At 42.7% G+C, this 27,685-nt stretch overlaps 1 protein-coding gene across 2 annotated transcripts in view; it reads left to right on the top strand.

Annotated features, from left to right (window-relative positions):
- The window catches only part of RHBDL1 (rhomboid like 1), a 58,418-nt gene that overhangs the window by 11,166 nt on the left and 19,567 nt on the right, over positions 1–27,685 (top strand). For both annotated transcript variants that reach the window (XM_073648577.1, XM_073648576.1), the window contains exons 2-6: positions 16,597–16,755; positions 17,102–17,326; positions 20,405–20,553; positions 24,867–24,979; positions 26,855–26,955. In XM_073648577.1, coding sequence (XP_073504678.1) covers positions 16,597–16,755; positions 17,102–17,326; positions 20,405–20,553; positions 24,867–24,979; positions 26,855–26,955 — 747 coding nt within the window. The remainder of the gene's footprint in view (positions 1–16,596; positions 16,756–17,101; positions 17,327–20,404; positions 20,554–24,866; positions 24,980–26,854; positions 26,956–27,685) is intronic.

The raw sequence follows: 27,685 nt of genomic DNA on the forward strand, positions 1-27,685 counted from the left end.
AATACTGCCCCTATGTACAAGAATATAACTACTATAATACTGCTCCTATGTACAAGAATATAACTACTATAATACTACCCCTATGTACAAGAATATAGCTACTATAATACTGCCCCTATGTACTAGAATATAACTACTATAATACTGCTCCTATGTACAAGAATATAACTATTATAATACTGCCCCCCCATGTACAAGAATATAACTACTATAACACTGCCCCTATGTACAAGAATATAACTACTATAATACTGCCCCTATGTACAAGAATATAACTACTATAATACTGCTCCTATGTACAAGAATATAACTACTATAATACTGCCCCTATGTACAAGAATATAACTACTATAATACTGCCCCCTATGTACAAGAATATAACTACTATAATACTGCTCCTATGTGCAAGACTATAACTACTATAATACTGCTCCTATGTACAAGAATATAATGACTATAATACTGCCCCTATGTACAAGAATATAACTACTATAATACTGCCCCTATGTACAAGAATATAACTACTATAATACTGCTCCTATGTACAAGAATATAACTACTATAATACTGCCCCTATGTACAAGAATATAACTACTATAATACTGCCCCTATGTACAAGAATATAACTACTATAATACTGCCCCTATGTACAAGAATATAACTACTATAATACTGCTCCTATGTACAAGAATATAACTACTATAATACTGCCCCATATGTACAAGAATATATCTACTATAATACTGCCCACTATGTACAAGAATATAACTACTATAATACTGCCACTATGTACTAGAATATAACTACTATAATACTGCTCCTATGTACAAGAATATAACTATTATAATACTGCCCCCCATGTACAAGAATATAACTACTATAATACTGCCCCTATGTACAAGAATATAACTACTATAATACTGCTCCTATGTACAAGAATATAACTACTATAATACTGCCCCTATGTACAAGAATATAACTACTATAATACTGCCCCTATGTACAAGAATATAACTACTATAATACTGCCCCCTATGTACAAGAATATAACTACTATAATACTGCCCCTATGTACAAGAATATAACTATTATAATACTGTCCCCCATGTACAAGAATATAACTACTATAATACTGCCCCCCATGTACAAGAATATAACTACTATAATACTGCCCCCTATGTACAAGAATATAACTACTATAATACTGCCCCTATGTACAAGAATATAACTACTATAATACTGCTCCTATGTACAAGAATATAACTACTATAATACTACCCCTATGTACAAGAATATAGCTACTATAATACTGCCCCTATGTACTAGAATATAACTACTATAATACTGCTCCTATGTACAAGAATATAACTATTATAATACTGCCCCCCCATGTACAAGAATATAACTACTATAATACTGCCCCTATGTACAAGAATATAACTACTATAATACTGCCCCTATGTACAAGAATATAACTACTATAATACTGCTCCTATGTACAAGAATATAACTACTATAATACTGCCCCTATGTACAAGAATATAACTACTATAATACTGCCCCCTATGTACAAGAATATAACTACTATAATACTGCTCCTATGTGCAAGACTATAACTACTATAATACTGCTCCTATGTACAAGAATATAATGACTATAATACTGCCCCTATGTACAAGAATATAACTACTATAATACTGCCCCTATGTACAAGAATATAACTACTATAATACTGCTCCTATGTACAAGAATATAACTACTATAATACTGCCCCTATGTACAAGAATATAACTACTATAATACTGCCCCTATGTACAAGAATATAACTACTATAATACTGCCCCTATGTACAAGAATATAACTACTATAATACTGCTCCTATGTACAAGAATATAACTACTATAATACTGCCCCATATGTACAAGAATATATCTACTATAATACTGCCCACTATGTACAAGAATATAACTACTATAATACTGCCACTATGTACTAGAATATAACTACTATAATACTGCTCCTATGTACAAGAATATAACTATTATAATACTGCCCCCCATGTACAAGAATATAACTACTATAATACTGCCCCTATGTACAAGAATATAACTACTATAATACTGCTCCTATGTACAAGAATATAACTACTATAATACTGCCCCTATGTACAAGAATATAACTACTATAATACTGCCCCTATGTACAAGAATATAACTACTATAATACTGCCCCCTATGTACAAGAATATAACTACTATAATACTGCCCCTATGTACAAGAATATAACTACTATAATACTGCCCCTATGTACAAGAATATAACTATTATAATACTGCCCCCCATGTACAAGAATATAACTACTATAATACTGCCCCTATGTACAAGAATATAACTACTATAATATTGCTCCTATGTACAAGAATATAACTAATATAATACTGCCCCCTATGTACAAGAATATAACTACTATAAAACTGCCCCTATGTACAAGAATATAACTACTATAATACTGCCCCCTATGTACAAGAATATAACTACTATAATACTGCCCCCTATGTACAAGAATATAAGTACTATAATACTGCCTCCTATGTACAAGAATATACCTATTATATAGGCGTCCGATATTTAAATTTGGCGCCCAAATCGGTGATTGGTCACGGGCAGCGGCCGCGACCAATCAGCAGAGCGGTGTTTAACTTTAGCGCCAAGATCACTGATTGGTCGCGTGCGGAGAGCGCGACCAATCAGCGAATCGTATTGGTGAGGAGCGGGGAGCGGAATCGTATTAGTGAGGATCGGGGAGCGCCGCTGCCTGTGCGGCTACTTCCACTGCGTCCGATATTTAAATTTGGCGCCCAATCAGCGATTTTTAACACAAATGTCCGGATCTTTGTAACACCATGCGGATACTGTGGGGAGATCAGCGGCTAGGGTGTGAAGAGAGGACTGGGGAGCGGCGCTGCGGGTCGGGATACTTCTGCTGCGACCAGTCACTCATCTCCAGGCTTCTCGCAGTGGAAGTATCTGCACAGGCAGCGGCGCTCCCCGATCCTCACTAATACGATTCCGCTCCCCGCTCCTCACCAATACGATTCGCTGATTGGTCGCGTTCTCCGCACGCGACCAATCAGTGATCTTGGCGCTAAAGTTAAACACCGCTCTCCTGATTGGTCGCGGCCGTTGCCCACGACCAATCACCGATTTGGGCACCACATTTAAATAGCGGCCGCGACCAATCACCGATCTTGCCGCCACATTTAAACACTGCTGTGCTAATTGGTCGCGGACGCCAGCCGCGTCCAATCAGCGAGCTTGGCGCCAAATTTAAACAACGCTCTGCTGATTGGTCGCGGACGCCAGACGCGTCCAATCAGCGAGATTGGCGCCAAATTTAAACAACGCTCTGCTGATTGATCGCGGTCGCTGGCCGAGATCAATCAGCAGTATTGGCGCAAAATTTAAACAACGCTCTGCTGATTGGTCGCGGCCGGCGACTAATCAGCGATTTTGGTGCCAAATTTAAACCCCGCTCTGCATCGCTCTGCTGATTGGTCGCGGTCGCCGGCCGCGACCAATCAGCAGTATTGTCGCCAAATTTAAACACCTCTTTGCTAATTGGTCGCGGTCGCGACTAATCAGCGATTTTGGTGCCAAATTTAAACATGCTCTCCATTCCTCACTAACACGGTTCGCTGATTGGTCGCGGCCGCCGCCCGCGACCAATCAGCGATTTTGGCGCAAAATTTAAACACCGCTCTGCTGATTGGTCGCGGCCGCCATCCGCGTCCAATCAGCGAAATTGGCGCCAAATTTAAACAACGCTCTGCTGACTGGTCGAGGCCGGCGACCGTGACCTATCAGCAGAGCGATGCAGAGCGGGGTTTAAATTTGGCCCCAAAGTTGCTGATTAGTCGCGTCTGATGGCCGCGACCAAGCAGCAGAGCGTTGTTTAAAGTTTGCGCCAAAATCGCTGATTGGTCGCGGCCGGCGGCCTCGACCAATCAGCGATTTTGGCGCCAAATTTAAACACCGCTCTGCTGATTGGTCACGGCCGGCGACCAATCAGCGATTTTGGTGCCAAATTTAAACCCCGCTCTGTATCGCTCTGCTGATTGGTCGCGGTCGGCTGCCGTGACCAATCAGCAGTATTGGGGCCAAATTTAAACACCGCTCTGCTGATTGGTCGCGGTTGCCTAACGCGACCAATCAGCGATTTGGGCGCCAAATTTAAACGCCGCTCCGCTAATTGCGCCCCGTCGGCCGCATACCTATTCTAGAATACCCGATGCGTTCGAATCGGGCCACCATCTAGTAGTAGTTATATTCTTGTACATAGGAGACAGTATTATAGTAGTTATATTCTTGTACATAGGAGCAGTATTATAGTAGTTATATTCTTGTACATAGGAGCAGCATTATAGTAGTTATATTCTTGTACATAGGGGTAGTATTATAGTAGTTATATTCTTGTACATAGGGGGCAGTATTATAGTAGTTATATTCTTGTACATAGGAGCAGTATTATAGTATTTTTATTCTTGTACATAGGAGGCAGTATTATAGTAGTTATATTCTTATACATAGGGGCAGTATTATAGTAGTTATATTCTTGTACATAGGAGCAGTATTATAGTAGTTATATTCTTGTATACAGGGGGCAGTATTATAGTAGTTATATTCTTGTACATAGGGACAGTATTATAGTAGTTATATTCTTGTACATAGGGGCAGTATTATAGTAGTTATATTCTTGTACATAGGAGCAGTATTATAGTAGTTATATTCTTGTACATAGGAGGCAGTATTATAGTAGTTATATTCTTGTACATAGGAGCAGTATTATAGCAGTTATATTATTGTACATAGGGGGCAGTATTATAGTAGTTATATTCTTGTACATAGGGGCAGTATTATAGTAGTTATATTCTTGTACATAGGGGCAGTATTATAGTCATTATATTCTTGTACATAGGAGCAGTATTATAGTAGTTATAGTCTTGCACATAGGAGCAGTATTATAGTAGTTATATTCTTGTACATAGGGGCAGTATTATAGTAGTTATATTCTTGTACATAGGGGGCAGTATTATAGTAGTTATATTCTTGTACATAGGGGCAGTATTATAGTAGTTATATTCTTGTACATAGGAGCAGTATTATAGTAGTTATATTCTTGTACATAGGGGCAGTATTATAGTAGTTATATTCTTGTACATAGGTGGCAGTATTATAGTAGTTATATTCTTGTACATGGGGGGCAGTATTATAATAGTTATATTCTTGTACATAGGAGCAGTATTATAGTAGTTATATTCTAGTACATAGGGGCAGTATTATAGTAGCTATATTCTTGTACATAGGAGCAGTATTATAGTAGTTATATTCTTGTATACAGGGGGCAGAATTATAGTAGTTCTATTCTTGTACATAGGGACAGTATTATAGTAGTTATATTCTTGTACATAGGGGCAGTATTATAGCAGTTATATTCTTGTACATAGGAGCAGTATTATAGTAGTTATATTCTTGTACATAGGGGGCATTATTATAGTAGTTATATTCCTGTACATAGGGGGCAGTATTATAGTAGTTATATTCTTGTACATAGGGGCAGTATTATAGTAGTTATATTCTTGTACATAGGGGGCAGTATTATAGTAGTTATATTCTTGTACATAGGGGGCAGTATTATAGTAGTTATATTCTTGTACATAGGGGGCAGTATTATAGTAGTCATATATTGCCCCTATGTACAAGAATATAACTACTATAATACTGCCTCCTATGTACAAGAATATAACTACTATAATACTGCTCCTATGTACAAGAATATAACTACTATAATACAGCTCTCTATGTACAAGAATATAACTACTATAATACTGCTCCTATGTACAAGAATATAACTACTATAATACTGCCTCCTATGTACAAGAATATAACTACTATAATACTGCTCCTATGTACAAGAATATAACTACTATAATACTGCTCCCTATGTACAAGAATATAACTACTATAATACTGCCTCCTATGTACAAGAATATAACTACTATAATACTGCTCCTATGTACAAGAATATAACTACTATAATACTGCCCCATATGTATCAGAATATAACTACTATAATAGTGCTCCTATGTACAAGAATATAACTACTATAATACTGCTCCTATGTACAAGAATATAACTACTATAATACTGATCCTATGTACAAGAATATAACTACTATAATACTGCCCCTATGTACAAGACTATAACTACTATAATACTGCCCCCTATGTACAAGAATGTAACTACTATAATACTGCCGCTATGTATAAGAATATATCTACTATAATACTGCCCCTGTGTACAAGAATATAACTACTATAATACTGCTCCTATGTACAAGAATATAACTACTATAATTCTGCCCCCTATGTACAAGAATATAACTACTATAATACTGCTCCTATGTACAAGAATATAACTACTATAATACTGCTCCTATGTACAAGAATTTAACTACTATAATACTGCTCCTATGTACAAGAATATAACTACTATAATACTGCCCCCTATGTACAAGAATATAACTACTATAGTACTGCCCCTATGTACAAGAATATAACTACTATAATACTGCTCCTATGTACAAGAATATAACTACTATAATACTGCCCACTATGTACAAGAATATAACTACTATAATTCTGCCCCCTATGTACAAGAATATAACTACTATAATACTGCCCCCTATGTAGAAGAATATAACTACTATAATACTGCTCCTATGTACAAGAATATAACTACTATAATACTGCCCCCTATGTACAAGAATATAACTACTATAATACTGCCCCTATGTACAAGAATATAACTACTATACTACTGCCCCTTATGTACAAGAATATAACTACTATAATACTGGCCACTATGTACAAGAATATAACTACTATAATATTGCTCCCTATATACAAGAATATAACTACTATAATACTGCCCCTATGTACAAGAATATAACTACTATAATACTGCCCCCATGTACAAGAATATAACTACTATAATACTGCTCCTATGTACAAGAATTTAACTACTATAATACTGCCCCTATGTACAAGAATATAACTACTATAATACTGCTCCTATGTACAAGAATTTAACTACTATACTACTGCCCCTTATGTACAAGAATATAACTACTATAATACTGGCCACTATGTACAAGAATATAACTACTATAATACTGCCCCCTATGCACAAGAATATAACTACTATAATACTGCTCCCTATGTACAAGAATATAACTACTATAATACTGCCCCCATGTACAAGAATATAACTGCTATAATACTGTGTGTGAGCTTTGGGTATTGGAGGCAGCTGTACCTAGTTGTCACAGGTTATTAATGGATCCTGCTGGATGTCTCAGGAATATATTGTAAAGCATTTTTTAGCAAGGACGTGTGGGTGAGCAGGGAACAGCGCCCGGTGGTAGTGACTGTGTACAACATCCTCTGGTAGAAGGTACATGAGTGGGAGAGAGCGCTGTGTGCGGGAGAGCGGGTCACGTAGCAGGATTTTCTGTGTGTGGGCGATTCGTGATATGAAAATAAACTTCATTTAAGAGTCAATAGAAGATTTAATTCAGAAAACAAGGACAGAAGGTTTACAGGGAAGGAAATGGGAAACAGCCTGCAGAATCTGGGGAGACAGTCAGCCCTGGCGGTGGAGCGCTGTGGAATTAATGCCGCTATAAGTGAGGAAAATAAATAAAAACCTAAAAACTCAGGGATGATGAATGAGTTGTTCTGGGATTGGGGTTAGTCAATCAGACAGCTGTTTGTGGTGCATCATAAGGCTTTGTGCACACAGTGCGTATTTGATGCGGCAATTCCGAGTGGAATTGGCCTCAAAAACGCATTGCAAACCTTATACCATGATTTCCTATGACATTTTGCAAGATCTGTGCACATGATCAGGATTTTTCCTGACTGAATTTCATGTGCGGAAAAAGAAGCAGTATGTCCATTCTTTGTGCGTTTTGGCCTGCGTTTTTTCAATGTAATACACTGGAAAAACGCATGGCAAATCCTCAGGCAAAAACGCATCAAAAACGCTGAGGTGCAGAACCTTGCAGAGACGCTGCAGAAATTTCTACAAGCAATACATGATTATGCGCACGTAGCCTAAGGGTGTGTGCACACAATCAGGAGCCGCTGCGGGTCTGACACTGCGTGCTTATGCAGCGTCAAACCCACAGCGGTCAGATGTTACAGCATAGTGGATGGGATTTGTAGAAATCCCATGTCCACCATGCGTCTCCGTGCAACTGTGGATCACCCGCGGACACGGGGCATGCGGCGCATCTTTCCAGACTGCAGCATTTCAATTTCTCTTGTGGACACACGGGACACATCCACGGGACACATCCTCTATATACTACACCACACGGGACACATCCACTATATACTACACCACACGGGACACATCCTCTATATACTGCACCACACAGGACACATCCACTATATACTACACCACACAGGACACATCCACTATATACTACACCACACGGGACACATCCTCTATATACTACACCACACGGGACACATCCACTATATACTACACCACACGGGACACATCCTCTATATACTACACCACACAGGACACATCCTCTATATACTACACCACACAGGACACATCCTCTATATACTACACCACACGAGACACATCCTCTATATACTACACCACACGAGACACATCCTCTATATACTACACCACACGGGACACATCCACTATATACTACACCACACGGGACACATCCTCTATATACTACACCACACGGGACACATCCTCTATATACTACACCACACAGGACACATCCTCTATATACTACACCACACAGGACACATCCTCTATATACTACACCACACGAGACACATCCTCTATATACTACACCACACGAGACACATCCTCTATATACTACACCACACAGGACACATCCTCTATATACTACACCACACGAGACACATCCTCTATATACTACACCACACAGGACACATCCTCTATATACTACACCACACGAGACACATCCACTATATACTACACCACACGAGACACATCCTCTATATACTACACCACACAGGACACATCCTCTATATACTACACCACACGAGACACATCCTCTATATACTACACCGCACAGGACACATCCTCTATATACTACACCACACAGGACACATCCACTATATACTACACCACACGAGACACATCCTCTATATACTACACCACACGAGACACATCCTCTATATACTACACCACACGAGACACATCCTCTATATACTACACCGCACAGGACACATCCTCTATATACTACACCACACGGGACACATCCTCTATATACTACACCACACAGGACACATCCACTATATACTACACCACACGGGACACATCCTCTATATACTACACCACACAGGACACATCCTCTATATACCACACCACACGGGACACATCCTCTATATACTACACCACACGGGACACATCCTCTATATACTACACCACACAGGACACATCCTCTATATACTACACCACACAGGACACATCCTCTATATACTACACCACACAGGACACATCCACTATATACTACACCACACGGGACACATCCTCTATATACTACACCACACAGGACACATCCACTATATACTACACCACACGGGACACATCCTCTATATACTACACCACACAGGACACATCCTCTATATACTACACCACACGGGACACATCCTCTATATACTACACCACACGAGACACATCCTCTATATACTACACCACACGGGACACATCCTCTATATACTGCACCACACGGGACACATCCTCTATATACTGCACCACACGGGACACATCCTCTATATACTACACCACACAGGACACATCCTCTATATACTACACCACACGGGACACATCCTCTATATACTGCACCACACAGGACACATCCTCTATATACTACACCACACGGGACACATCCTCTATATACTACACCACACAGGACACATCCTCTATATACTGCACCACACGGGACACATCCTCTATATACTACACCACACGGGACACATCCTCTATATACTGCACCACACGGGACACATCCTCTATATACTACACCGCACGAGACACATCCTCTATATACTACACCACACGAGACACATCCTCTATATACTACACCACACGGGACACATCCTCTATATACTACACCACACGGGACACATCCTCTATATACTACACCACACAGGACACATCCTCTATATACTACACCACACAGGACACATCCTCTATATACTACACCACACGGGACACATCCTCTATATACTACACCACACGGGACACATCCTCTATATACTACACCACACGGGACACATCCTCTATATACTACACCACACGGGACACATCCTCTATATACTACACCACACAGGACACATCCTCTATATACTACACCACACAGGACACATCCTCTATATACTACACCACACAGGACACATCCTCTATATACTACACCACACGGGACACATCCTCTATATACTGCACCACACGGGACACATCCTCTATATACTACATCACACGGGACACATCCTCTATATACCGCACCACACGGGACACATCCTCTATATACCACACCACACGGGACACATCCTCTATATACTACACCACACGGGACACATTCCCTATATACTACACCACACGGGACACATCCTCTATATACTACACCACACGGGACACATCCTCTATATACTACACCACACGGGACACATCCTCTATATACTACACCACACGGGACACATCCTCTATATACTACATCACACGGGACACATCCTCTATATACTGCACCACACGGGACACATCCTCTATATACTACATCACACGGGACACATCCTCTATATACTGCACCACACGGGACACATCCTCTATATACTACATCACACGGGACACATCCTCTATATACTACATCACACGGGACACATCCTCTATATACCGCACCACACGGGACACATCCTCTATATACCACACCACACGAGACACATCCTCTATATACTACACCACAAGGGACACATCCTCTATATACTACACCACACAGGACACATCCTCTATATACTACACCACACGGGACACATCCTCTATATACTACACCACACGGGACACATCCTCTATATACTACACCACACGGGACACATCCTCTATATACTACACCGCACGGGACACATCCTCTATATACTACACCACACGAGACACATCCTCTATATACTACACCACACGGGACACATCCTCTATATACTACACCACACGAGACACATCCTCTATATACTACACCACACAGGACACATCCTCTATATACTACACCACACGGGACACATCCTCTATATACTACACCACACGGGACACATCCTCTATATACTACACCACACGAGACACATCCTCTATATACTACATCACACGGGACACATCCTCTATATACTACACCACACGGGACACATCCTCTATATACTACACCGCACGGGACACATCCTCTATATACTACACCACACGAGACACATCCTCTATATACTACACCACACGGGACACATCCTCTATATACTGCACCACACGAGACACATCCTCTATATACTACACCACACGGGACACATCCTCTATATACCACACCACACGGGACACATCCTCTATATACTGCACCACACAGGACAGATCCTCTATATACTACACCACACAGGACACATCCTCTATATACTACACCGCACGGGACACATCCTCTATATACTACACCACACGGGACACATCCTCTATATACTACACCACACGGGACACATCCTCTATATACTACACCACACGGGACACATCCTCTATATACTGCACCACACAGGACACATCCTCTATATACTACACCACACGGGACACATCCTCTATATACTACACCACACGGGACACATCCTCTATATACTGCACCACACAGGACAGATCCTCTATATACTACACCACACGGGACACATCCTCTATATACTACACCACACGGGACACATCCTCTATATACTACACCACACGGGACAAATCCTCTATATACTATACCACACGGGACACATCCTCTATATACTACACCACACGGGACATAACCTCTATATACTACACCACACGGGACACATCCTCTATATACTACACCACACGGGACACATCCTCTATATACTACACCACACGGGACACATCCTCTATATACTACACCACACGGGACACATCCTCTATATACTACACCACACGGGACACATCCTCTATATACTACACCACACGGGACACATCCTCTATATACTACACCACACGGGACACATCCTCTATATACTACACCACACGGGACACATCCTCTATATACTACACCACACGGGACACATCCTCTATATACTACACCACACGGGACACATCCTCTATATACTACACCACACGGGACACATCCTCTATATACTACACCACACGGGACACATCCTCTATATACTACACCACACGGGACACATCCTCTATATACTACACCACACGGGACACATCCTCTATATACTGCACCACACGGGACACATCCTCTATATACTGCACCACACGGGACACATCCTCTATATACTGCACCACACAGGACACATCCTCTATATACTACACCACACAGGACACATCCTCTATATACTACACCACACAGGACACATCCTCTATATACTACACCACACTGGACACATCCTCTATATACTACACCACACGGGACACATCCTCTATATACTACACCACACAGGACACATCCTCTATATACTACACCACACAGGACACATCCTCTATATACTACACCACACAGGACACATCCTCTATATACTACACCACACGGGACCCATCCTCTATATACTACACCACACGGGACACATCCTCTATATACTACACCACACAGGACACATCCTCTATATACTACACCACACAGGACACATCCTCTATATACTACACCACACGGGACACATCCTCTATATACTACACCACACGGGACACATCCTCTATACACTACACCACACGGGACACATCCTCTATATACTACACCACACGAGACACATCCTCTATATACTACACCACACGGGACACATCCTCTATATACTACACCGCCCGGGACACATCCTCTATATACTACACCACACGGGACACATCCTCTATATACTGCACCACACGGGACACATCCTCTATATACTACACCACACGGGACACATCCTCTATATACTACACCACACGAGACACATCCTCTATATACTGCACCACACGGGACACATCCTCTATATACTACATCACACGGGACACATACTCTATATACTACACCACACAGGACACATCCTCTATATACTACACCACACGGGACACATCCTCTATGTACTACACCACACGGGACACATCCTCTATATACTACACCACACGGGACACATCCTCTATATACTACACCACACGGGACACATCCTCTATACACTACACCACACGGGACACCTCCTCTATATACTACACCACACGCGACACATCCTCCATATACTGCACCACGCGGGACACATCCGCTATATACTACACCACACGGGACACATCCTCTATATACTACACCGCACGGGACACGTCCTCTATATACTGCACCGCACGGCTCACATCCTCTATATACTACACCACACGGGACACCTCCTCTATATACTGCACCACACGGGACACATCCTCTATATACTACACCACACGGACACATCCTCTATATACTACACCACACGGGATGGACACATCCTCTATATACTACACCGCACGGTACACACCCTCTATATACTACACCGCACGGGACACATCCTCTATATACTACACCACACGGGACACATCCTCTATATACTACACCACACGGGACACATCCTCTATATACTACATCACACGGGACACATCCTCTATATACTACACCACACGGTACACATCCTCTATATACTACACCGCACGGGACACATCCTCTATATACTACACCACACGGGACACATCCTCTATATACTACACCACACGGGACACATCCTCTATATACTACACCACACGGGACACATCCTCTATATACTACACCGCACGGGACACATCCTCTATATTCTACACCACACGGGACACGTCCTCTACACTACACCACTGTAAGGTGACTCTGTAAGTGGGCACCTGGCAGCTCTAAAATGGCTACCATAAACAGGCTTGGCACAAACTACTCAGTTTCCCAGAGCCTTGGGGTTACCCTATTCTTCACCCTTTAGCCCCTAAACAGGGGGCCACAGAGTCAGCTGCTGTTCGGTTGCGCAAGCTGGAAAGAATGATAGTGAGGTTGTCGGGTCAAAACCAAGACGGCAGCAAAGGTACAAAATCGTCTGGCAGGAGAAGCGTCGATAAAAGAAGCCAAGGTCAAAACAGTTAAGCACAAACAGAGGAGCAGAAACCACAGCCCTAACCATGGATGCACAGCTATATCTGACAGCTTCCAGCAGTAGCCTAGAAGCTTAAGTAGGGTGTGGCGCTCTTCAATTGACTGGAGCAGGATGCTGAAAGCTGAAAATCTAACCCAAATCTAAGTGGCTGGACAGAGCCTGCCATGACCAGAGCTTCTGATTCCAATGTCTCTTCTATCACCAGCGTTGTCATCAGAATGAATATGGCAGCGCCTGGCGACAGAAACAGACTTCAAAGGAGCAGGCCCTAGTGGAGATGTGAGAGTACCCCCCCCCAACACTTTTAAGAGGGGCTTCCAGACCCTTAAAACCAGATTTATTTGGATACAGAAGATGAAACTTTTTGATAAGGTTTTTGGCGTTGATATTTTTCGCCGGAACCCAGGATCTCTCTTCTGGGCCATAACCCCTCTAATGCACCAGGTATTGTACAGACCCTCTTTCCATACGAGAATCCAGGATTCTCTGCACCTCATACGCCAAATGGCCTTTAACCACCACAGGAGGATTTCTGACTGGAGGAACCAGGGAACGATATGGCTTGAGGAGGTACTTATGAAACACATTGAGTATCTTAAAAATGGAGGAAGTTTCAAGCAGAAAGCTGCAGGGTTAACGGCCTCAATTATTTCATGAGGACCAATAAATCTGGGACCCAGCTTGTCAGAAGGAATCTTAAGCTTTATATTTTTCGTGGACCTCCATACCTTGTTCCTAACTGCAAAGCTTAGGCCTCTAGCTCATCTCTTATTAGCAGTTGAGGTCTTTACTGCGCTACGCCTTCCTCAAGTTCCCTCTGACTTCAGACCAGATAGGTTAAAAAAAATCTGTGGATAAATTAAAGTCTAAGGAGTATCCATCACAGTAGTTAAAAAGGAACCAAAATGAGGATGCAATCCAATATTGCAGAATAATTGAGAAGTTGTAATGGATTCTTGATATTGATTATTAATAGCAAATTCAGCTAATGAGAGATGTTCCACCCAGTCAGACTGATGATCAGACACATAACACTGAAGATATGGCTCGAGTGTTTGATTAGTACGCTCTGTATGACCGTCGGTCTCTGGGTGGTAGGTAGATGAAAAAGACAACTCAATATTGATCTTTTTACAGAAGGCATTCCAAAATCTGGAAATGAACAGGGTCCCCCGATCAGAAACTACTGTATATTTTCTAAAATGCCATGTAAACGCACAATGTGATTAATGAACAACTTACTTAAGGTTTCAGAGTTAGGCAACCAAGTCAAAGGGACAAAATGAAAGATAACTAAACCTGTCAACCACCACCCAGGTAGCAGTTTTCTCTTCTAAGGGTGGGAGGTCAGTAATAAAGTCCATGAAGAAGAAGTGGGTCCAAGGATTCCTAGGAGCAGGTAGGGGCTGGAGAAAACCGGCGGGACGGGTTAGAGGCGTCTTGGCTTGGACACAAGCGAGCATGTATTTCCTACAGTCCTTAACTATGGTTGGCCACCAAAAATTCCTGGTTACCAATCGGATGGTATTGTTAATACCAGGGTGACCTGCAAGCACAGAATCATGAGACTCCTGAAAAATACGTAGGCAAAACTCGGGAGGAACAAATAGTTTTTGGGTAGGAGTAGTGTCATGGGCTAACTCTTGGGATCTACAGATCTCTTCTACAAGAGCTAAGGAAACAGAAGACACAACTATACCCTCAGCGAGAATAGGAACTGGTTCAGAGGTCTCACACTGAGAAGGACAGAATTTTCGGGAGAGTGTGTCAGCTTTTGTCTTTAGTACCAGGTCTGAATGTCACAAAACGATATCTGGCAGCTTCCAGCAATAAGCTGGGAGTATCAATAGGGTGTGGTGCTCTCAAATTGGCTGGAGCAAAGAGCTGATAACTCCAGCTGGACAGCACACACACCCACACTGTCAGACTGGACGGCACTACAGATCTCAACCACCCTAATCTAAATGGCTGGACAGATCCTGCGTCCTCCAGAACTTCTTCTGTCACCTGCGCCACCCGCAGAATGAATACGGCAGCGCCTGGCAACAGAAGACGTCACAGGAACATGTCCTGGTGGAGATGTGACAATAGTATGTTTTATGGCATTGAGAGGGTGTTATATCCGCTATTTTCTTTTTTTTCAGCTTGACCCAGATAACACAGGTTTTGTATGTGCCGAAACCTTTGCCGCTCTGGTAAACAACAATGAGCTGCCCCTGGACCCCGCTAAGTTGGAGATGTTATTTGCTCTGTCACAAGGCAATGAAGAAGGACAGATCTGCTACCCGCAACTCGTGGACTTGGTGAGTAATAAAATATCCATTTAACAAAAATGTTCTACAACTTTAAAATATATTTTGTGTTAAAATTTCTTATCGTTTTCAAGATTTCTGCATGCTGTCGGTGAATGAAAACATTTCATTTTCCATTTAAAGGCTGAAAAGTTTTCCTTCCCTTCGTATAACTGGTAGTTCTGAAATAATCAAATTATTTACGGTCTTTCTTTAAATTGTAAGAAGATTAGTAACCTGCTTGGTGGTGGTTTCCATGAGACGACAAGGGAATGGATCAGGGAATGACTGCATAATAGAGAAAATCATCAATCACTTTCATATTATCTGACATGGAAACATTACTGTGACTCCACAGATAAGCAGCAAGAGGTCCAGTAGTTTCCGCAGAGCCATTAGCAGCGGCCAGAGGGCTCTCCCTCGTGATGTGCTGCTGGATCAAGCTGGGCTGGGCGTCTATAAGAGATTTGTACGTTATGTGGCATATGAGATCCTGCCGGGGGAGATGGAGAGGCGGTGGTACTTCTACCAGCATCGTCCATGTCCACCACCTGTATTCATGGCAGCCGTGACTTTGACACAGGCAAGTACTCACTAAGAACTGGTTTATTCTCTATCTCTCATCTATCAATGTATGTATCACTCTGATATCTACACTCATCCACATTGGAACTGCAACACCAAGAAGTTGTGGAATTGTGGAAATCACAGAACGGAGACGTTACTGATCTGCAAATAAGGAAAGAAATGTTCAAAACATCTGGATTTCTTCAGTGTGGGGTAGGAGCCACGTGCAGAAATCCTGGCACTTCCAGCCTCGGCTGCTATCAATGAGGTCATTCATGGTTGCCTGAGGAAGGTTTTGCCACTGAACGCACTTGGGAAAATCATCAGTATCTGCTACTGGCAGCTCCTGTGTAATCACCGACCAATGACGTCCCAGATGTGCTCGACGGGAGACAAGTCTGGAGACACTGCAGCCATGGGAGCACGTTCAAATCGTATAGGCTGCTCTCAGCAACACGAGCGACATTCGGCCTTATGTTGTGCTCCTGGGACACTTTGGAGAAATTGCCGCACGACTGGTTCCACCACCAAATCAATGTAAGAGAGAAGCCCAGCTACTGCACTTTATGCCACCACACTCCCGGGAGTAGGAGCAGTGTCACATTCCCTAGGGAAGACCTCTTCATGGTGTTGTCCATGTGGTCTTCAGGCCAATCTTCGGATATCATTGCGTCCAAGGCAAAAATGGAACTTGTCACTGAGAGACTTCCAATCCAACCTGTGATCTTCATTAGGAGACCACATGGGCAACTTCACGAAGAAGCCTTCATGAGGGAATGTCACACTGGTATTACTCCCGGGATTATGGTGTGTATGGCATAATGTACACAGGAGCTGCCAGAAGTTGATCTTGATAATTTGCCTAAGTGCAATCATCAGAACCTTCCTCAGATGACCATTAATAACCTCAGTGATTGAAGTCGAGGTTGTAAGTGCTCCGTGTCACTCCTACTCCAGCCTGAATAAATTCAGATGTTTTGAAAATGTTGTTTCCATTATTTAAAATATTATTAACAGGTCTATCCATCCCGTGATTTGCATCATTCCATGCCTATCAAATATATCTCATATACAGAACTGTGCAAAAGTCTTAGGCAAGTATGGAAAAACTGCTGAAGAGTAAGAAACTTTAATATATAGAAGTGCTAATTGTAATTTGTTAATTGATAAAAAATAAACTAAGTGAATGAACAAAAGAGAAATGTAAATCCCCTCAGTATCTGGAGACCGCCCCGTCACCTCCATCATCAGTATCTGGAGACCGCCCCGTCACCTCCATCATCAGTATCTGGAGACCGCCCCGTCACCTCCATTATCAGTATCTTTTGACCGCCGGTTGCTTCCATCATCAGTATCTGGTGACTGCTCATCGCCTCCATCATCAGTAGCTAGTGACCGCCCGTCGCATTTGTCGTCGGTATCTGGTGACCGCCCGTCGCCTCCATCATCAGTATCTGGTGACTGCCTGTGGCCTCCATCATCAGTATCTTTTGATCGCCCATCGCTTCCATCATCAATATCTGGTGACGGCCCATCAACTCCATCATCAGTATCTTTTGATCGCCCGTTGCCTCCATCATCAGTATCTGGTGACTGTCAGTCGTCCCCATCATCAGTATCCGATGCCCGCCTTGGCTTTCATCATCAGTATCTGGTGCTCGACTTCGTCTCCATCATCAGTATCTGCTGACCGCCTGTCACCTCCATCATCAGTATCTGGTGACCGCCCGTAACCTCCATCATTAGTATCTGGTGACCGCCCGTCACCTCCATCACTTTTTCTCGTCACTTGTACACAATTTTTGAAGGAACTCAGAGGAAGCTGTACCAAACATCTTGGAGACCTGACCTCAGATCTTCTGTGTATGAGGCTTGTGCCGATCCTTCTGTCTCTTCATATGATCCCAGACAGATGGGATGATGTGAGATCGGGGCTCTGTGGGGCCGGATCATCACTTTTAGGGCTCCTCATTCTTCTTTACACTGAAGCTCATTCATAATGACATTGGTATGCTTGATTAATGATTTGCGATTTATGTCACTTTTCTTTTTTTGTCATGATATTCGCTGATGTTTATTTGCTGCAATTTATTCAAAATGGAGCACACGGTCCATGAATTTGGTGTAAAATAAAAAAATGCTCTTTATTTTTATCATTAGCAGGTTTTTACGACTTTTCACAGCCAAAAGTCACAAAAATAAGATGCGCCCCCTAAAAAAGCGACATTTGGTAAAAGTTGTATTTCAAGCATCTGCCTAAAACATCCGGATAAGCAACCTAGTTGAGGAAAAATAAAATAAGACGTAAAGAAAAACAGCGGAAAAAGTGGCACATAACGTGTAGAGAACAAGGTGCAAATACTAAAGCTGTTGAAAAGAAGCAAATTACGAAAGAAAAGTGGAGAAACAGCAATGATGAGTCGGGGCCATTAGCTGGATGTTTTTGGTCGTTGTCCGGCTGCAGAATAAATTTGGAGCCAATCAGATGCTTCCCTGATGGTATTAGTTGATGGATAAGTATTTACCTCACTTTCTCAGCCCTTTTTTGTGCCACAATTCTCCGAAAGGTAGATGGATGTAGCTGGGTCTCACTGGTTGCTGCCAGTTCTGAGCTGATGCCACTGCTGGACATCTGCCGATTTTGAAGACAAGTAACATGATGTGTCTTTCATCTGCTGCCAATTTCTTGGTGTCCTCAATACTGAGAAATCCAGGCAGATACTTATCCATCATGTAATACCATTAGGGAGGAGTCTGATTGGCTCCAAATTTATTCTGCAACTAGACAACGACCCCAAACATCGAGCCAATGGCATTAATAACGAGGAGTCCTTGAAGTGATGATCCGGCCCCACAGAGCCCGGATGTCACATCATCCAGTCTGTCTGGGATCATATGAAGAGACAGAAGGATCTGCACAAGCCTCATACACAGAAGATCTGGGGACAGTCCTCCCAAATGTTTGGAGCTACCTTCTGACTGCAGGGCTTATTTTGTAGTTGAATGAGAGCGCAGCAACCTGCCCGGCTACCTAAGGGGTTAATAGTCCACTGGCCTTCTTCTGCTGTTCTTAGGCCTGTCTCATCCACTCTAGATCATCGTGTTCCTGTGTTATGGCATCAAATTGAACAAGTGGGTGTTACAGACGTACCACCCCGAGTACATGAAGAGCCCCCTGGTATACCACCCGGGACATCGAGCCAGAGCCTGGCGCTTCCTCACATATATGTTCATGCACGTTGGGTAAGTGCCGCCATGTAGTGCTTTGGGGTGGGTGGTGCTAGAATTTGTGACAACTATATCTCTACTAACGATATGTGTACAGAGAGGTTGTCACTAGGCATAAAATGGGACAGGTTTTACAGGCTGAGATATCCAAAATGGCACCCTTAAAGACCGCCGCTCAATTCCAAAACCTCTGGTGGTGCAGTCATCATTGTGGGAGTGTTGACGCATTGTGTCATTAGCAGCTACCCTGCTTGTTGATGGTTTCCACAAAGAGGCTTTTTTCACTTTGCAAAGTAACAGATAACGCAGTGAAGCAGGTAATATAGGCTAGTCATTTTTTTTACACTTCTTTGGCGTCATGGTGCAGGGTTTCCTCCGCCACAATCTCTGTTCCTCTCCTGCGGGTTTTACTGAAGGATGGAGATTTTGTGAGGCAGAGATACGGCATTAAATAAATCTGCTTGGAGATACGGGAGATATTTTTTTCATGTGATTTCCATGGTAACCAGGTACTTGAGATCGTACATGGAGGACTCTATAGATGTTTTTGAAGGATCCTGGTGCATTAAACCTCAATCCTCAGCTATAGAAAAAAAAAAAACCTCATGTCGCTCCCTCTGTAAATCAGGCAGAAGGCAAAATAAAGACATAATTGATGGGGAATCTGCAGAGCAAATTTCCTTCTTTTTAATTTTTTTGCAGTCACCTAAAAAAAGGTTCACGTTCCCTTAAAGGGGTGTGGTCACAAATGGGCTCAGCTCCGCCCACCCTGTGCATATATGGAGGGGGTGTAAATACTTTTGTTTTACAGATGTAATATCACTAAATTTTGGGGTGAAGGGTAAAGAGGGGAACAGATTTGGACCTTGCACAAGAGGATCTGTCAGAAGTTGCCTGCTTGCTGACGGTTTCTATGACAGTGTATCTGAAATGCTCTGGATGTGGACACTAAGCCTCGTCTCAGCCACAGCCTGATGGATAGAGGAATGGTTTTAAGTGGCTGAGAGGTTAGTTAGGAGACCAGAGTCGTATCCTGTGTCAGATTTGCCATTCAGGAGTCTGGGAAAGCCAGGAGTCTGGGAAAGCCAGGTGACAACCTTGAGGCAGGTGTAATGGAGGCCATATGCAGCCTATGTGGCAGTAAAACGTTTCCCTGTGTAGTACGGTAATTCCCATTTCTCCGTGCTCCCTCGCCTCCATCGTTCTCTTCTGCTTTATTGAACCACCCAGGGCCTTGTTCTGTGCATTGATCCCAAGGCCGCAGTCACGGTTGCCATGGTAACGCGAGAGCATAATTGTGACATCCTAATTATAGGACTTGTAGTGGTTCATCCTCATCTCAGGAGGGGCGAGAAGTCTGTGAGCCGCCACCGCCAGGTCTTATTATAGCAGCAGTGTTATTATTGTAGGCCGGTGGGGCATGCACTGACCTGGAGTCTCTACCACATACATCAGCCTTCGGCTCGTGAGCACGGCCTCCGGCCTGGCGGGACTTCTTGACCACTATGCTGTGCACCACTAGGCGGCGATCCGAAACTTCCTGGTGTTATTTACACATGATTTTCTATATAGGTTGGACTGGACGGCAAAATACAGATCTGACCTTAAAGGGGAGCTCCATTATTTAGAATCGGCTGTGTAAATGTAAAAATTCTGCATCCGTGTAAACATGCTTGCGGTATCTTTATTAACTTTTTAGTAAAGTCCTGATCAATGGAAAATGAGCGTACAAATAGGCAGTGTAAACACGCCACCAAAGCGAGCAAAACGCTCTTTATCGTGATCCCGTTTAAATTGTCCGATGTGTTTCTGACAAGCATAGAAAGATCATGATAATGATCCCTATTGTGAATGGGGCCATAAACCATCGACTTGTACCTAGTAAGTGAATGGGCCTTAACTTTCCACTCTGATTTTACGACTTGTACCTAGTAAGTAAATGGGCCTTAACTTTCCACTCTGATTTTACTAAGTTCATACACTGAAGCAGTTACCATGCTGATGTTGACAGATCTTGTTATGTTACTTTCTAGCTTGTGTGAATATATACAGCTTGTCACCGATATAAAAGTTACCGAAATTGGGTATTTATGTGTTAAAGGGGCATTGCCATCATAAAATAATTGCTGGTGGTTTCACCTCCGTATTTCCAACTGATCCAAAGAATGAAGGGATTGCAGTGGTGATCGAGCGCCACAGCTCCTTTACTGTTTTTCCTTCTCCACAACCCTCTGTGCAGAGGTACTGCTGCACAGGTCAACTGCAGTGGTGATCGAGCGCCGCAGCTCCTTTACTGTTTTTCCTTCTCCACAACCCTCTGTGCAGAGGTAGTGCTGCACAGATCAACTGCAGTGGTGATCGAGCGCCGCAGCTCCTTTACTGTTTTTCCTTCTCCACAACCCTCTGGGCAGAGGTACTGCTGCACAGGTCAACTGCAGTGGTGATCGAGCGCCACAGCTCCTTTACTGTTTTTCCTTCTCCACAACCCTCTGTGCAGAGGTAGTGCTACACAGATCAACTGCAGTGGTGATCGAGTGCCACAGCTCCTTTACTGTTTTTCCTTCTCCACAACTCTCTGTGCAGAGGTACTGCTGCACAGGTCAACTGCAGTGGTGATCGAGCGCCACAGCTCCTTTACTGTATTTCCTTCTCCACAACCCTCTGTGCAGAGGTACTGCTGCACAGGTCAACTACACTGGTGATCAAGTGCCACAGCTCCTTTACTGTTTTTCCTTCTCCACAACCCTCTGTGCAGAGGTACTGCTGCACAGGTCAACTGCACTGGTGATCGAGCGCCACAGCTCCTTTACTGTTTTTTCCTTCTCCACAACCCTCTGTGCAGAGGTACTGCTGCACAGGCCAACTGCAGTGGTGATCGAGCGCCACAGCTCCTTTACTGTATTTCCTTCTCCACAACCCTCTGTGCAGAGGTACTGCTGCACAGGTCAACTACACTGGTGATCAAGCGCCACAGCTCCTTTACTGTTTTTCCTTCTCCACAACCCTCTGTGCAGAGGTACTGCTAAATTACATCCCTGCATAGCTGAAAGTAGTAAAAATTCAATAGGAAAAAGTCAATAGTCCGTGGCAGCTAGACCCGAGCCCTGCAAACCTCCTTCTACCTGCTGACATCTCTTTCATCTGATTAGTATCCCTGGTGCTGCTTCCATGTGTGTGTCACACTTGGCCGACTAATCAAAGAGGAGTCATGGTATGGAGGTAGGAGGTGGTTCACAGCGCTCTGGTCTAGCAGACTGACTACTAACCTAGCCCCTGGACCAGGATCCTGCAAATATTTTATGCTTCTTTGCAGTGAAAATTTGTATGGGGATCAGGGCCAAATTAATGCTTTGCAAGCTTCATTGTCGAAATACAAGGTGTCACAGAGGTCGGACCTCAAGGCTGAAAAGGTGTCCATTGTTAGATGTTTTAGTACGAATATCAAAGAACACTATCAGATTGCTGACTGTTTCTATGAACCGACAGTTTTATTAACTTGCAATGAAGCGGTTTTACATCAGTGCTATTACTAACCGTGGGTGGAGCACGTCTTTAGGTTACGGGGTATTTCTCCGCCGCCATCGAAGGTGGGAACGATTTGTTACATCTTGTGTTTAAAGCAAACAGAGCTGGAATATTTCAGAAATACGACCACATGCCAAAGCGAATAGATATTTCTGAAGGAACTGCGGCGACGATGGCTCCGGGCGCTGAGCCAGGAAATACGACTTTACTCTCACACTTAGAGGCGACGCCAGGAGTCATTGTAAATGGTGCACGCAATCACAAAACTCCTGAACCTGAAAAGGCTTCACTCAGCAAAGCCCCGCCGCCATTCACCGGGGATCAGACGAGCGCACATAGAGGCTTAATAGAGGCTTCCGTGACCGAGGGTGAAATCACCGAGTCGCAGCTTCACATTTGTGCACAGTGTTTACTTGGTTAGTTTTTAAACAAATGGAACATTAATCAGACGATGGATCAGCGAGTCACAGATAATTCTAGAATATTCCCTCTAGAGGTAAAGAAAAGAAATGCAGAGAAGGGGAATGGGGCGAAGGTAATACATAATGGCGGCAGACAGTTCCAATAAATAAGACGGACATTTGGAAAGTGACCGATATGTGACTGCACGTGGGGTAGGAGAAGTGACAACCACTCTCACCACAGGCTCCGGGTCAGAGTAGTCAGACTTTCTGTCTATTTCGTGATTACTATAATGGATAATGAATATGACTGAAAACACAGACAAAACCACTAATGAATCTACTAATTACCGACATCACCTCAATCCTCTCTACATCTGACCCTTTATGTGACATTTCCAGCTTGGAGCAACTCGGCTTTAACACCCTCCTCCAGCTCATGATCGGCGTGCCGCTAGAGATGGTCCATGGGGTGCTGAGGATCAGCTTCCTGTACCTGGCCGGGGTCCTGGCGGGTGAGTCCATCATTTACCAGCTACATAAAGAATTATATTTAATATGAGAGATGCAAATTCGTGTTCATTGTAACCTCGAATCAAGGGAAGTGACAACTGTTCTGTGCACATTTCTGCATCACATACACAGTTCTCACCTTTCAAGACATTCACCTATTGCTCGATAAAACTGTGAAAAATATCCTTACTGCACTAACACTAACCATAATAATACTGCCCCCTATGTACAAGAATATAACTACTATAATACTGCCCCCTATGTACAAGAATATAACTACTATAATACTGCCCCCTATGTACAAGAATATAACTACTATAATACTGCCCCCTATGTACAAGAATATAACTACTATAATACTGCCCCTATGTACAAGAATATAACTACTATAATACTGCCCCCTATGTACAAGAATATAACTACTATAATACTGCCCCTATGTACAAGAATATAACTACTATAACACTGCCCCCTATGTACAAGAATATAACTACTATAATACTGCCCCCTATGTACAAGAATATAACTACTATAATACTGCCCCCTATGTACAAGAATATAACTACTATAATACTGCCCCCTATGTACAAGAATATAACTACTATAATACTGCCCCTATGTACAAGAATATAACTACTATAATACTGCCCCCTATGTACAAGAATATAACTGCTATAATACTGCCCCTATGTACAAGAATATAACTACTATAACACTGCCCCCTATGTACAAGAATATAACTACTATAATACTGCCCCCTATGTACAAGAATATAACTGCTATAATACTGCCCCCTATGTACAAGAATATAACTGCTATAATACTGCCCCTATGTACAAGAATATAACTACTATAATACTGCCCCTATGTACAAGAATATAACTGCTATAATACTGCCCCTATGTACAAGAATATAACTACTATAATACTGCCCCCTATGTACAAGAATATAACTGCTATAATACTGCTCCTATGTACAAGAATATAACTACTATAATACTGCCCCTATGTACAAGAATATAACTGCTATAATACTGCCCCTATGTACAAGAATATAACTACTATAATACTGCCCCCTATGTACAAGAATATAACTACTATAATACTGCCCCCTATGTACAAGAATATAACTACTATAATACTGCCCCCTATGTACAAGAATATAACTACTATAATACTGTCCCCTATGTACAAGAATATAACTACTATAATACTGCCCCTATGTACAAGAATATAACTACTATAATACTGCCCCCTATGTACAAGAATATAACTACTATAATACTGCCCCTATGTACAAGAATATAACTACTATAATACTGTCCCTTATGTACAAGAATATAACTACTATAATACTGCCCCCTATGTATCAGAATATAACTACTATAATAATCCTCCCTATGTACAAGAATATAAACTACTATAATACTGCTCCTATGTACAAGAATATAACTACTATAATACTGCTCCTTATGTACAAGAATATAACTACTATAATACTGCTCCCTATGTACAAGAATATAAAGTACTATAATACTGCTCCTATGTACAAGAATATAACTACTATAATACTGCTCCTATGTACAAGAATATAACTACTATAATACCGCTCCTATGTACAAGAATATAACTACTATAATACTGCTCCTATGTACAAGAATATAACTACTATAATACTGCCCCCTATGTACAAGAATATAACTACTATAATACTGCTCCTATGTACAAGAATATAACTACTAGAATACTGCCCCCTATGTACAAGAATATAACTACTAGAATACTGCCCCCTATGTACAAGAATATAACTACTATAATACTGCCCCCTATAGGGAAGACTATAGGTACTGTAAGATAACATGTCTATTCTTTCCCAGGATCCCTTGCAGTCTCAGTCACAGACATGAGAGCTCCATTAGTGGGAGGCTCGGGCGGTGTATACGCGCTGTGTTCTGCCCATCTGGCTAACGTTGTTATGGTGAGTTATTACCTACACTGTACATTATATATTAGAATAGCCGTATACTGGGGACTATATATCCTGTATATTTTAGCAGGTGCAAAAAAAATGTCCTCCAGTCACCATGCCTATGAGAAGCCTGACGGTGAGGGCACTGCGAGGCAAATCACTGCAGTAGCCTCAGTATTATGCCCGACTTACCGTCAGATATTAAGGACGTTTATGAAAGTTATAGGAAAAAATAAATAGAAATGTGGGTTGCGCATAAGACTGTGCGCTCTTCTGCTGCCATTGAGAAGCCCGTGTCACCGCCTGCGACACCAGTGACATGAGGGGAGGCGACAGCTTGACAGCAGTGAGACGGGCTGCGAAGAGCGGGGCTGACAGCGCACAGAGGATTTGCCTCCGCTGGAGGATTATTCTGTGACATGGGCCGGAGCTGCAGCATACGGGATGGGGGTCCTGTCATTACAGGGAGGCTGCCCATCGTCTCAGGAGCCGTCACCGCGCCATCAGTAATAGGGAGGCATGAGAACAGGACAAGGCCTAGTCACGGCAGCCATAGCAACTACATCCTGACCTAAATTCAATTACAAGTCAAAGCCCGGCCCGAAATGTTATGGTCACAATCCCGAAATGTAAGGGGTCACCTCTCCTATGCGTCAGGGCTTCAATGGCCCCACATATCCTGACATGTCGCTGTGCAGTCCCAGCCGTCAAGGAGTATTACCATCTCCAAGATCCTATT

Source organism: Phyllobates terribilis, unplaced genomic scaffold (assembly GCF_046119375.1).
Source record: "Phyllobates terribilis strain yellow unplaced genomic scaffold, ASM4611937v1 Scaffold_9__5_contigs__length_417890890, whole genome shotgun sequence".
NCBI lineage: Eukaryota > Metazoa > Chordata > Amphibia > Anura > Dendrobatidae > Phyllobates > Phyllobates terribilis.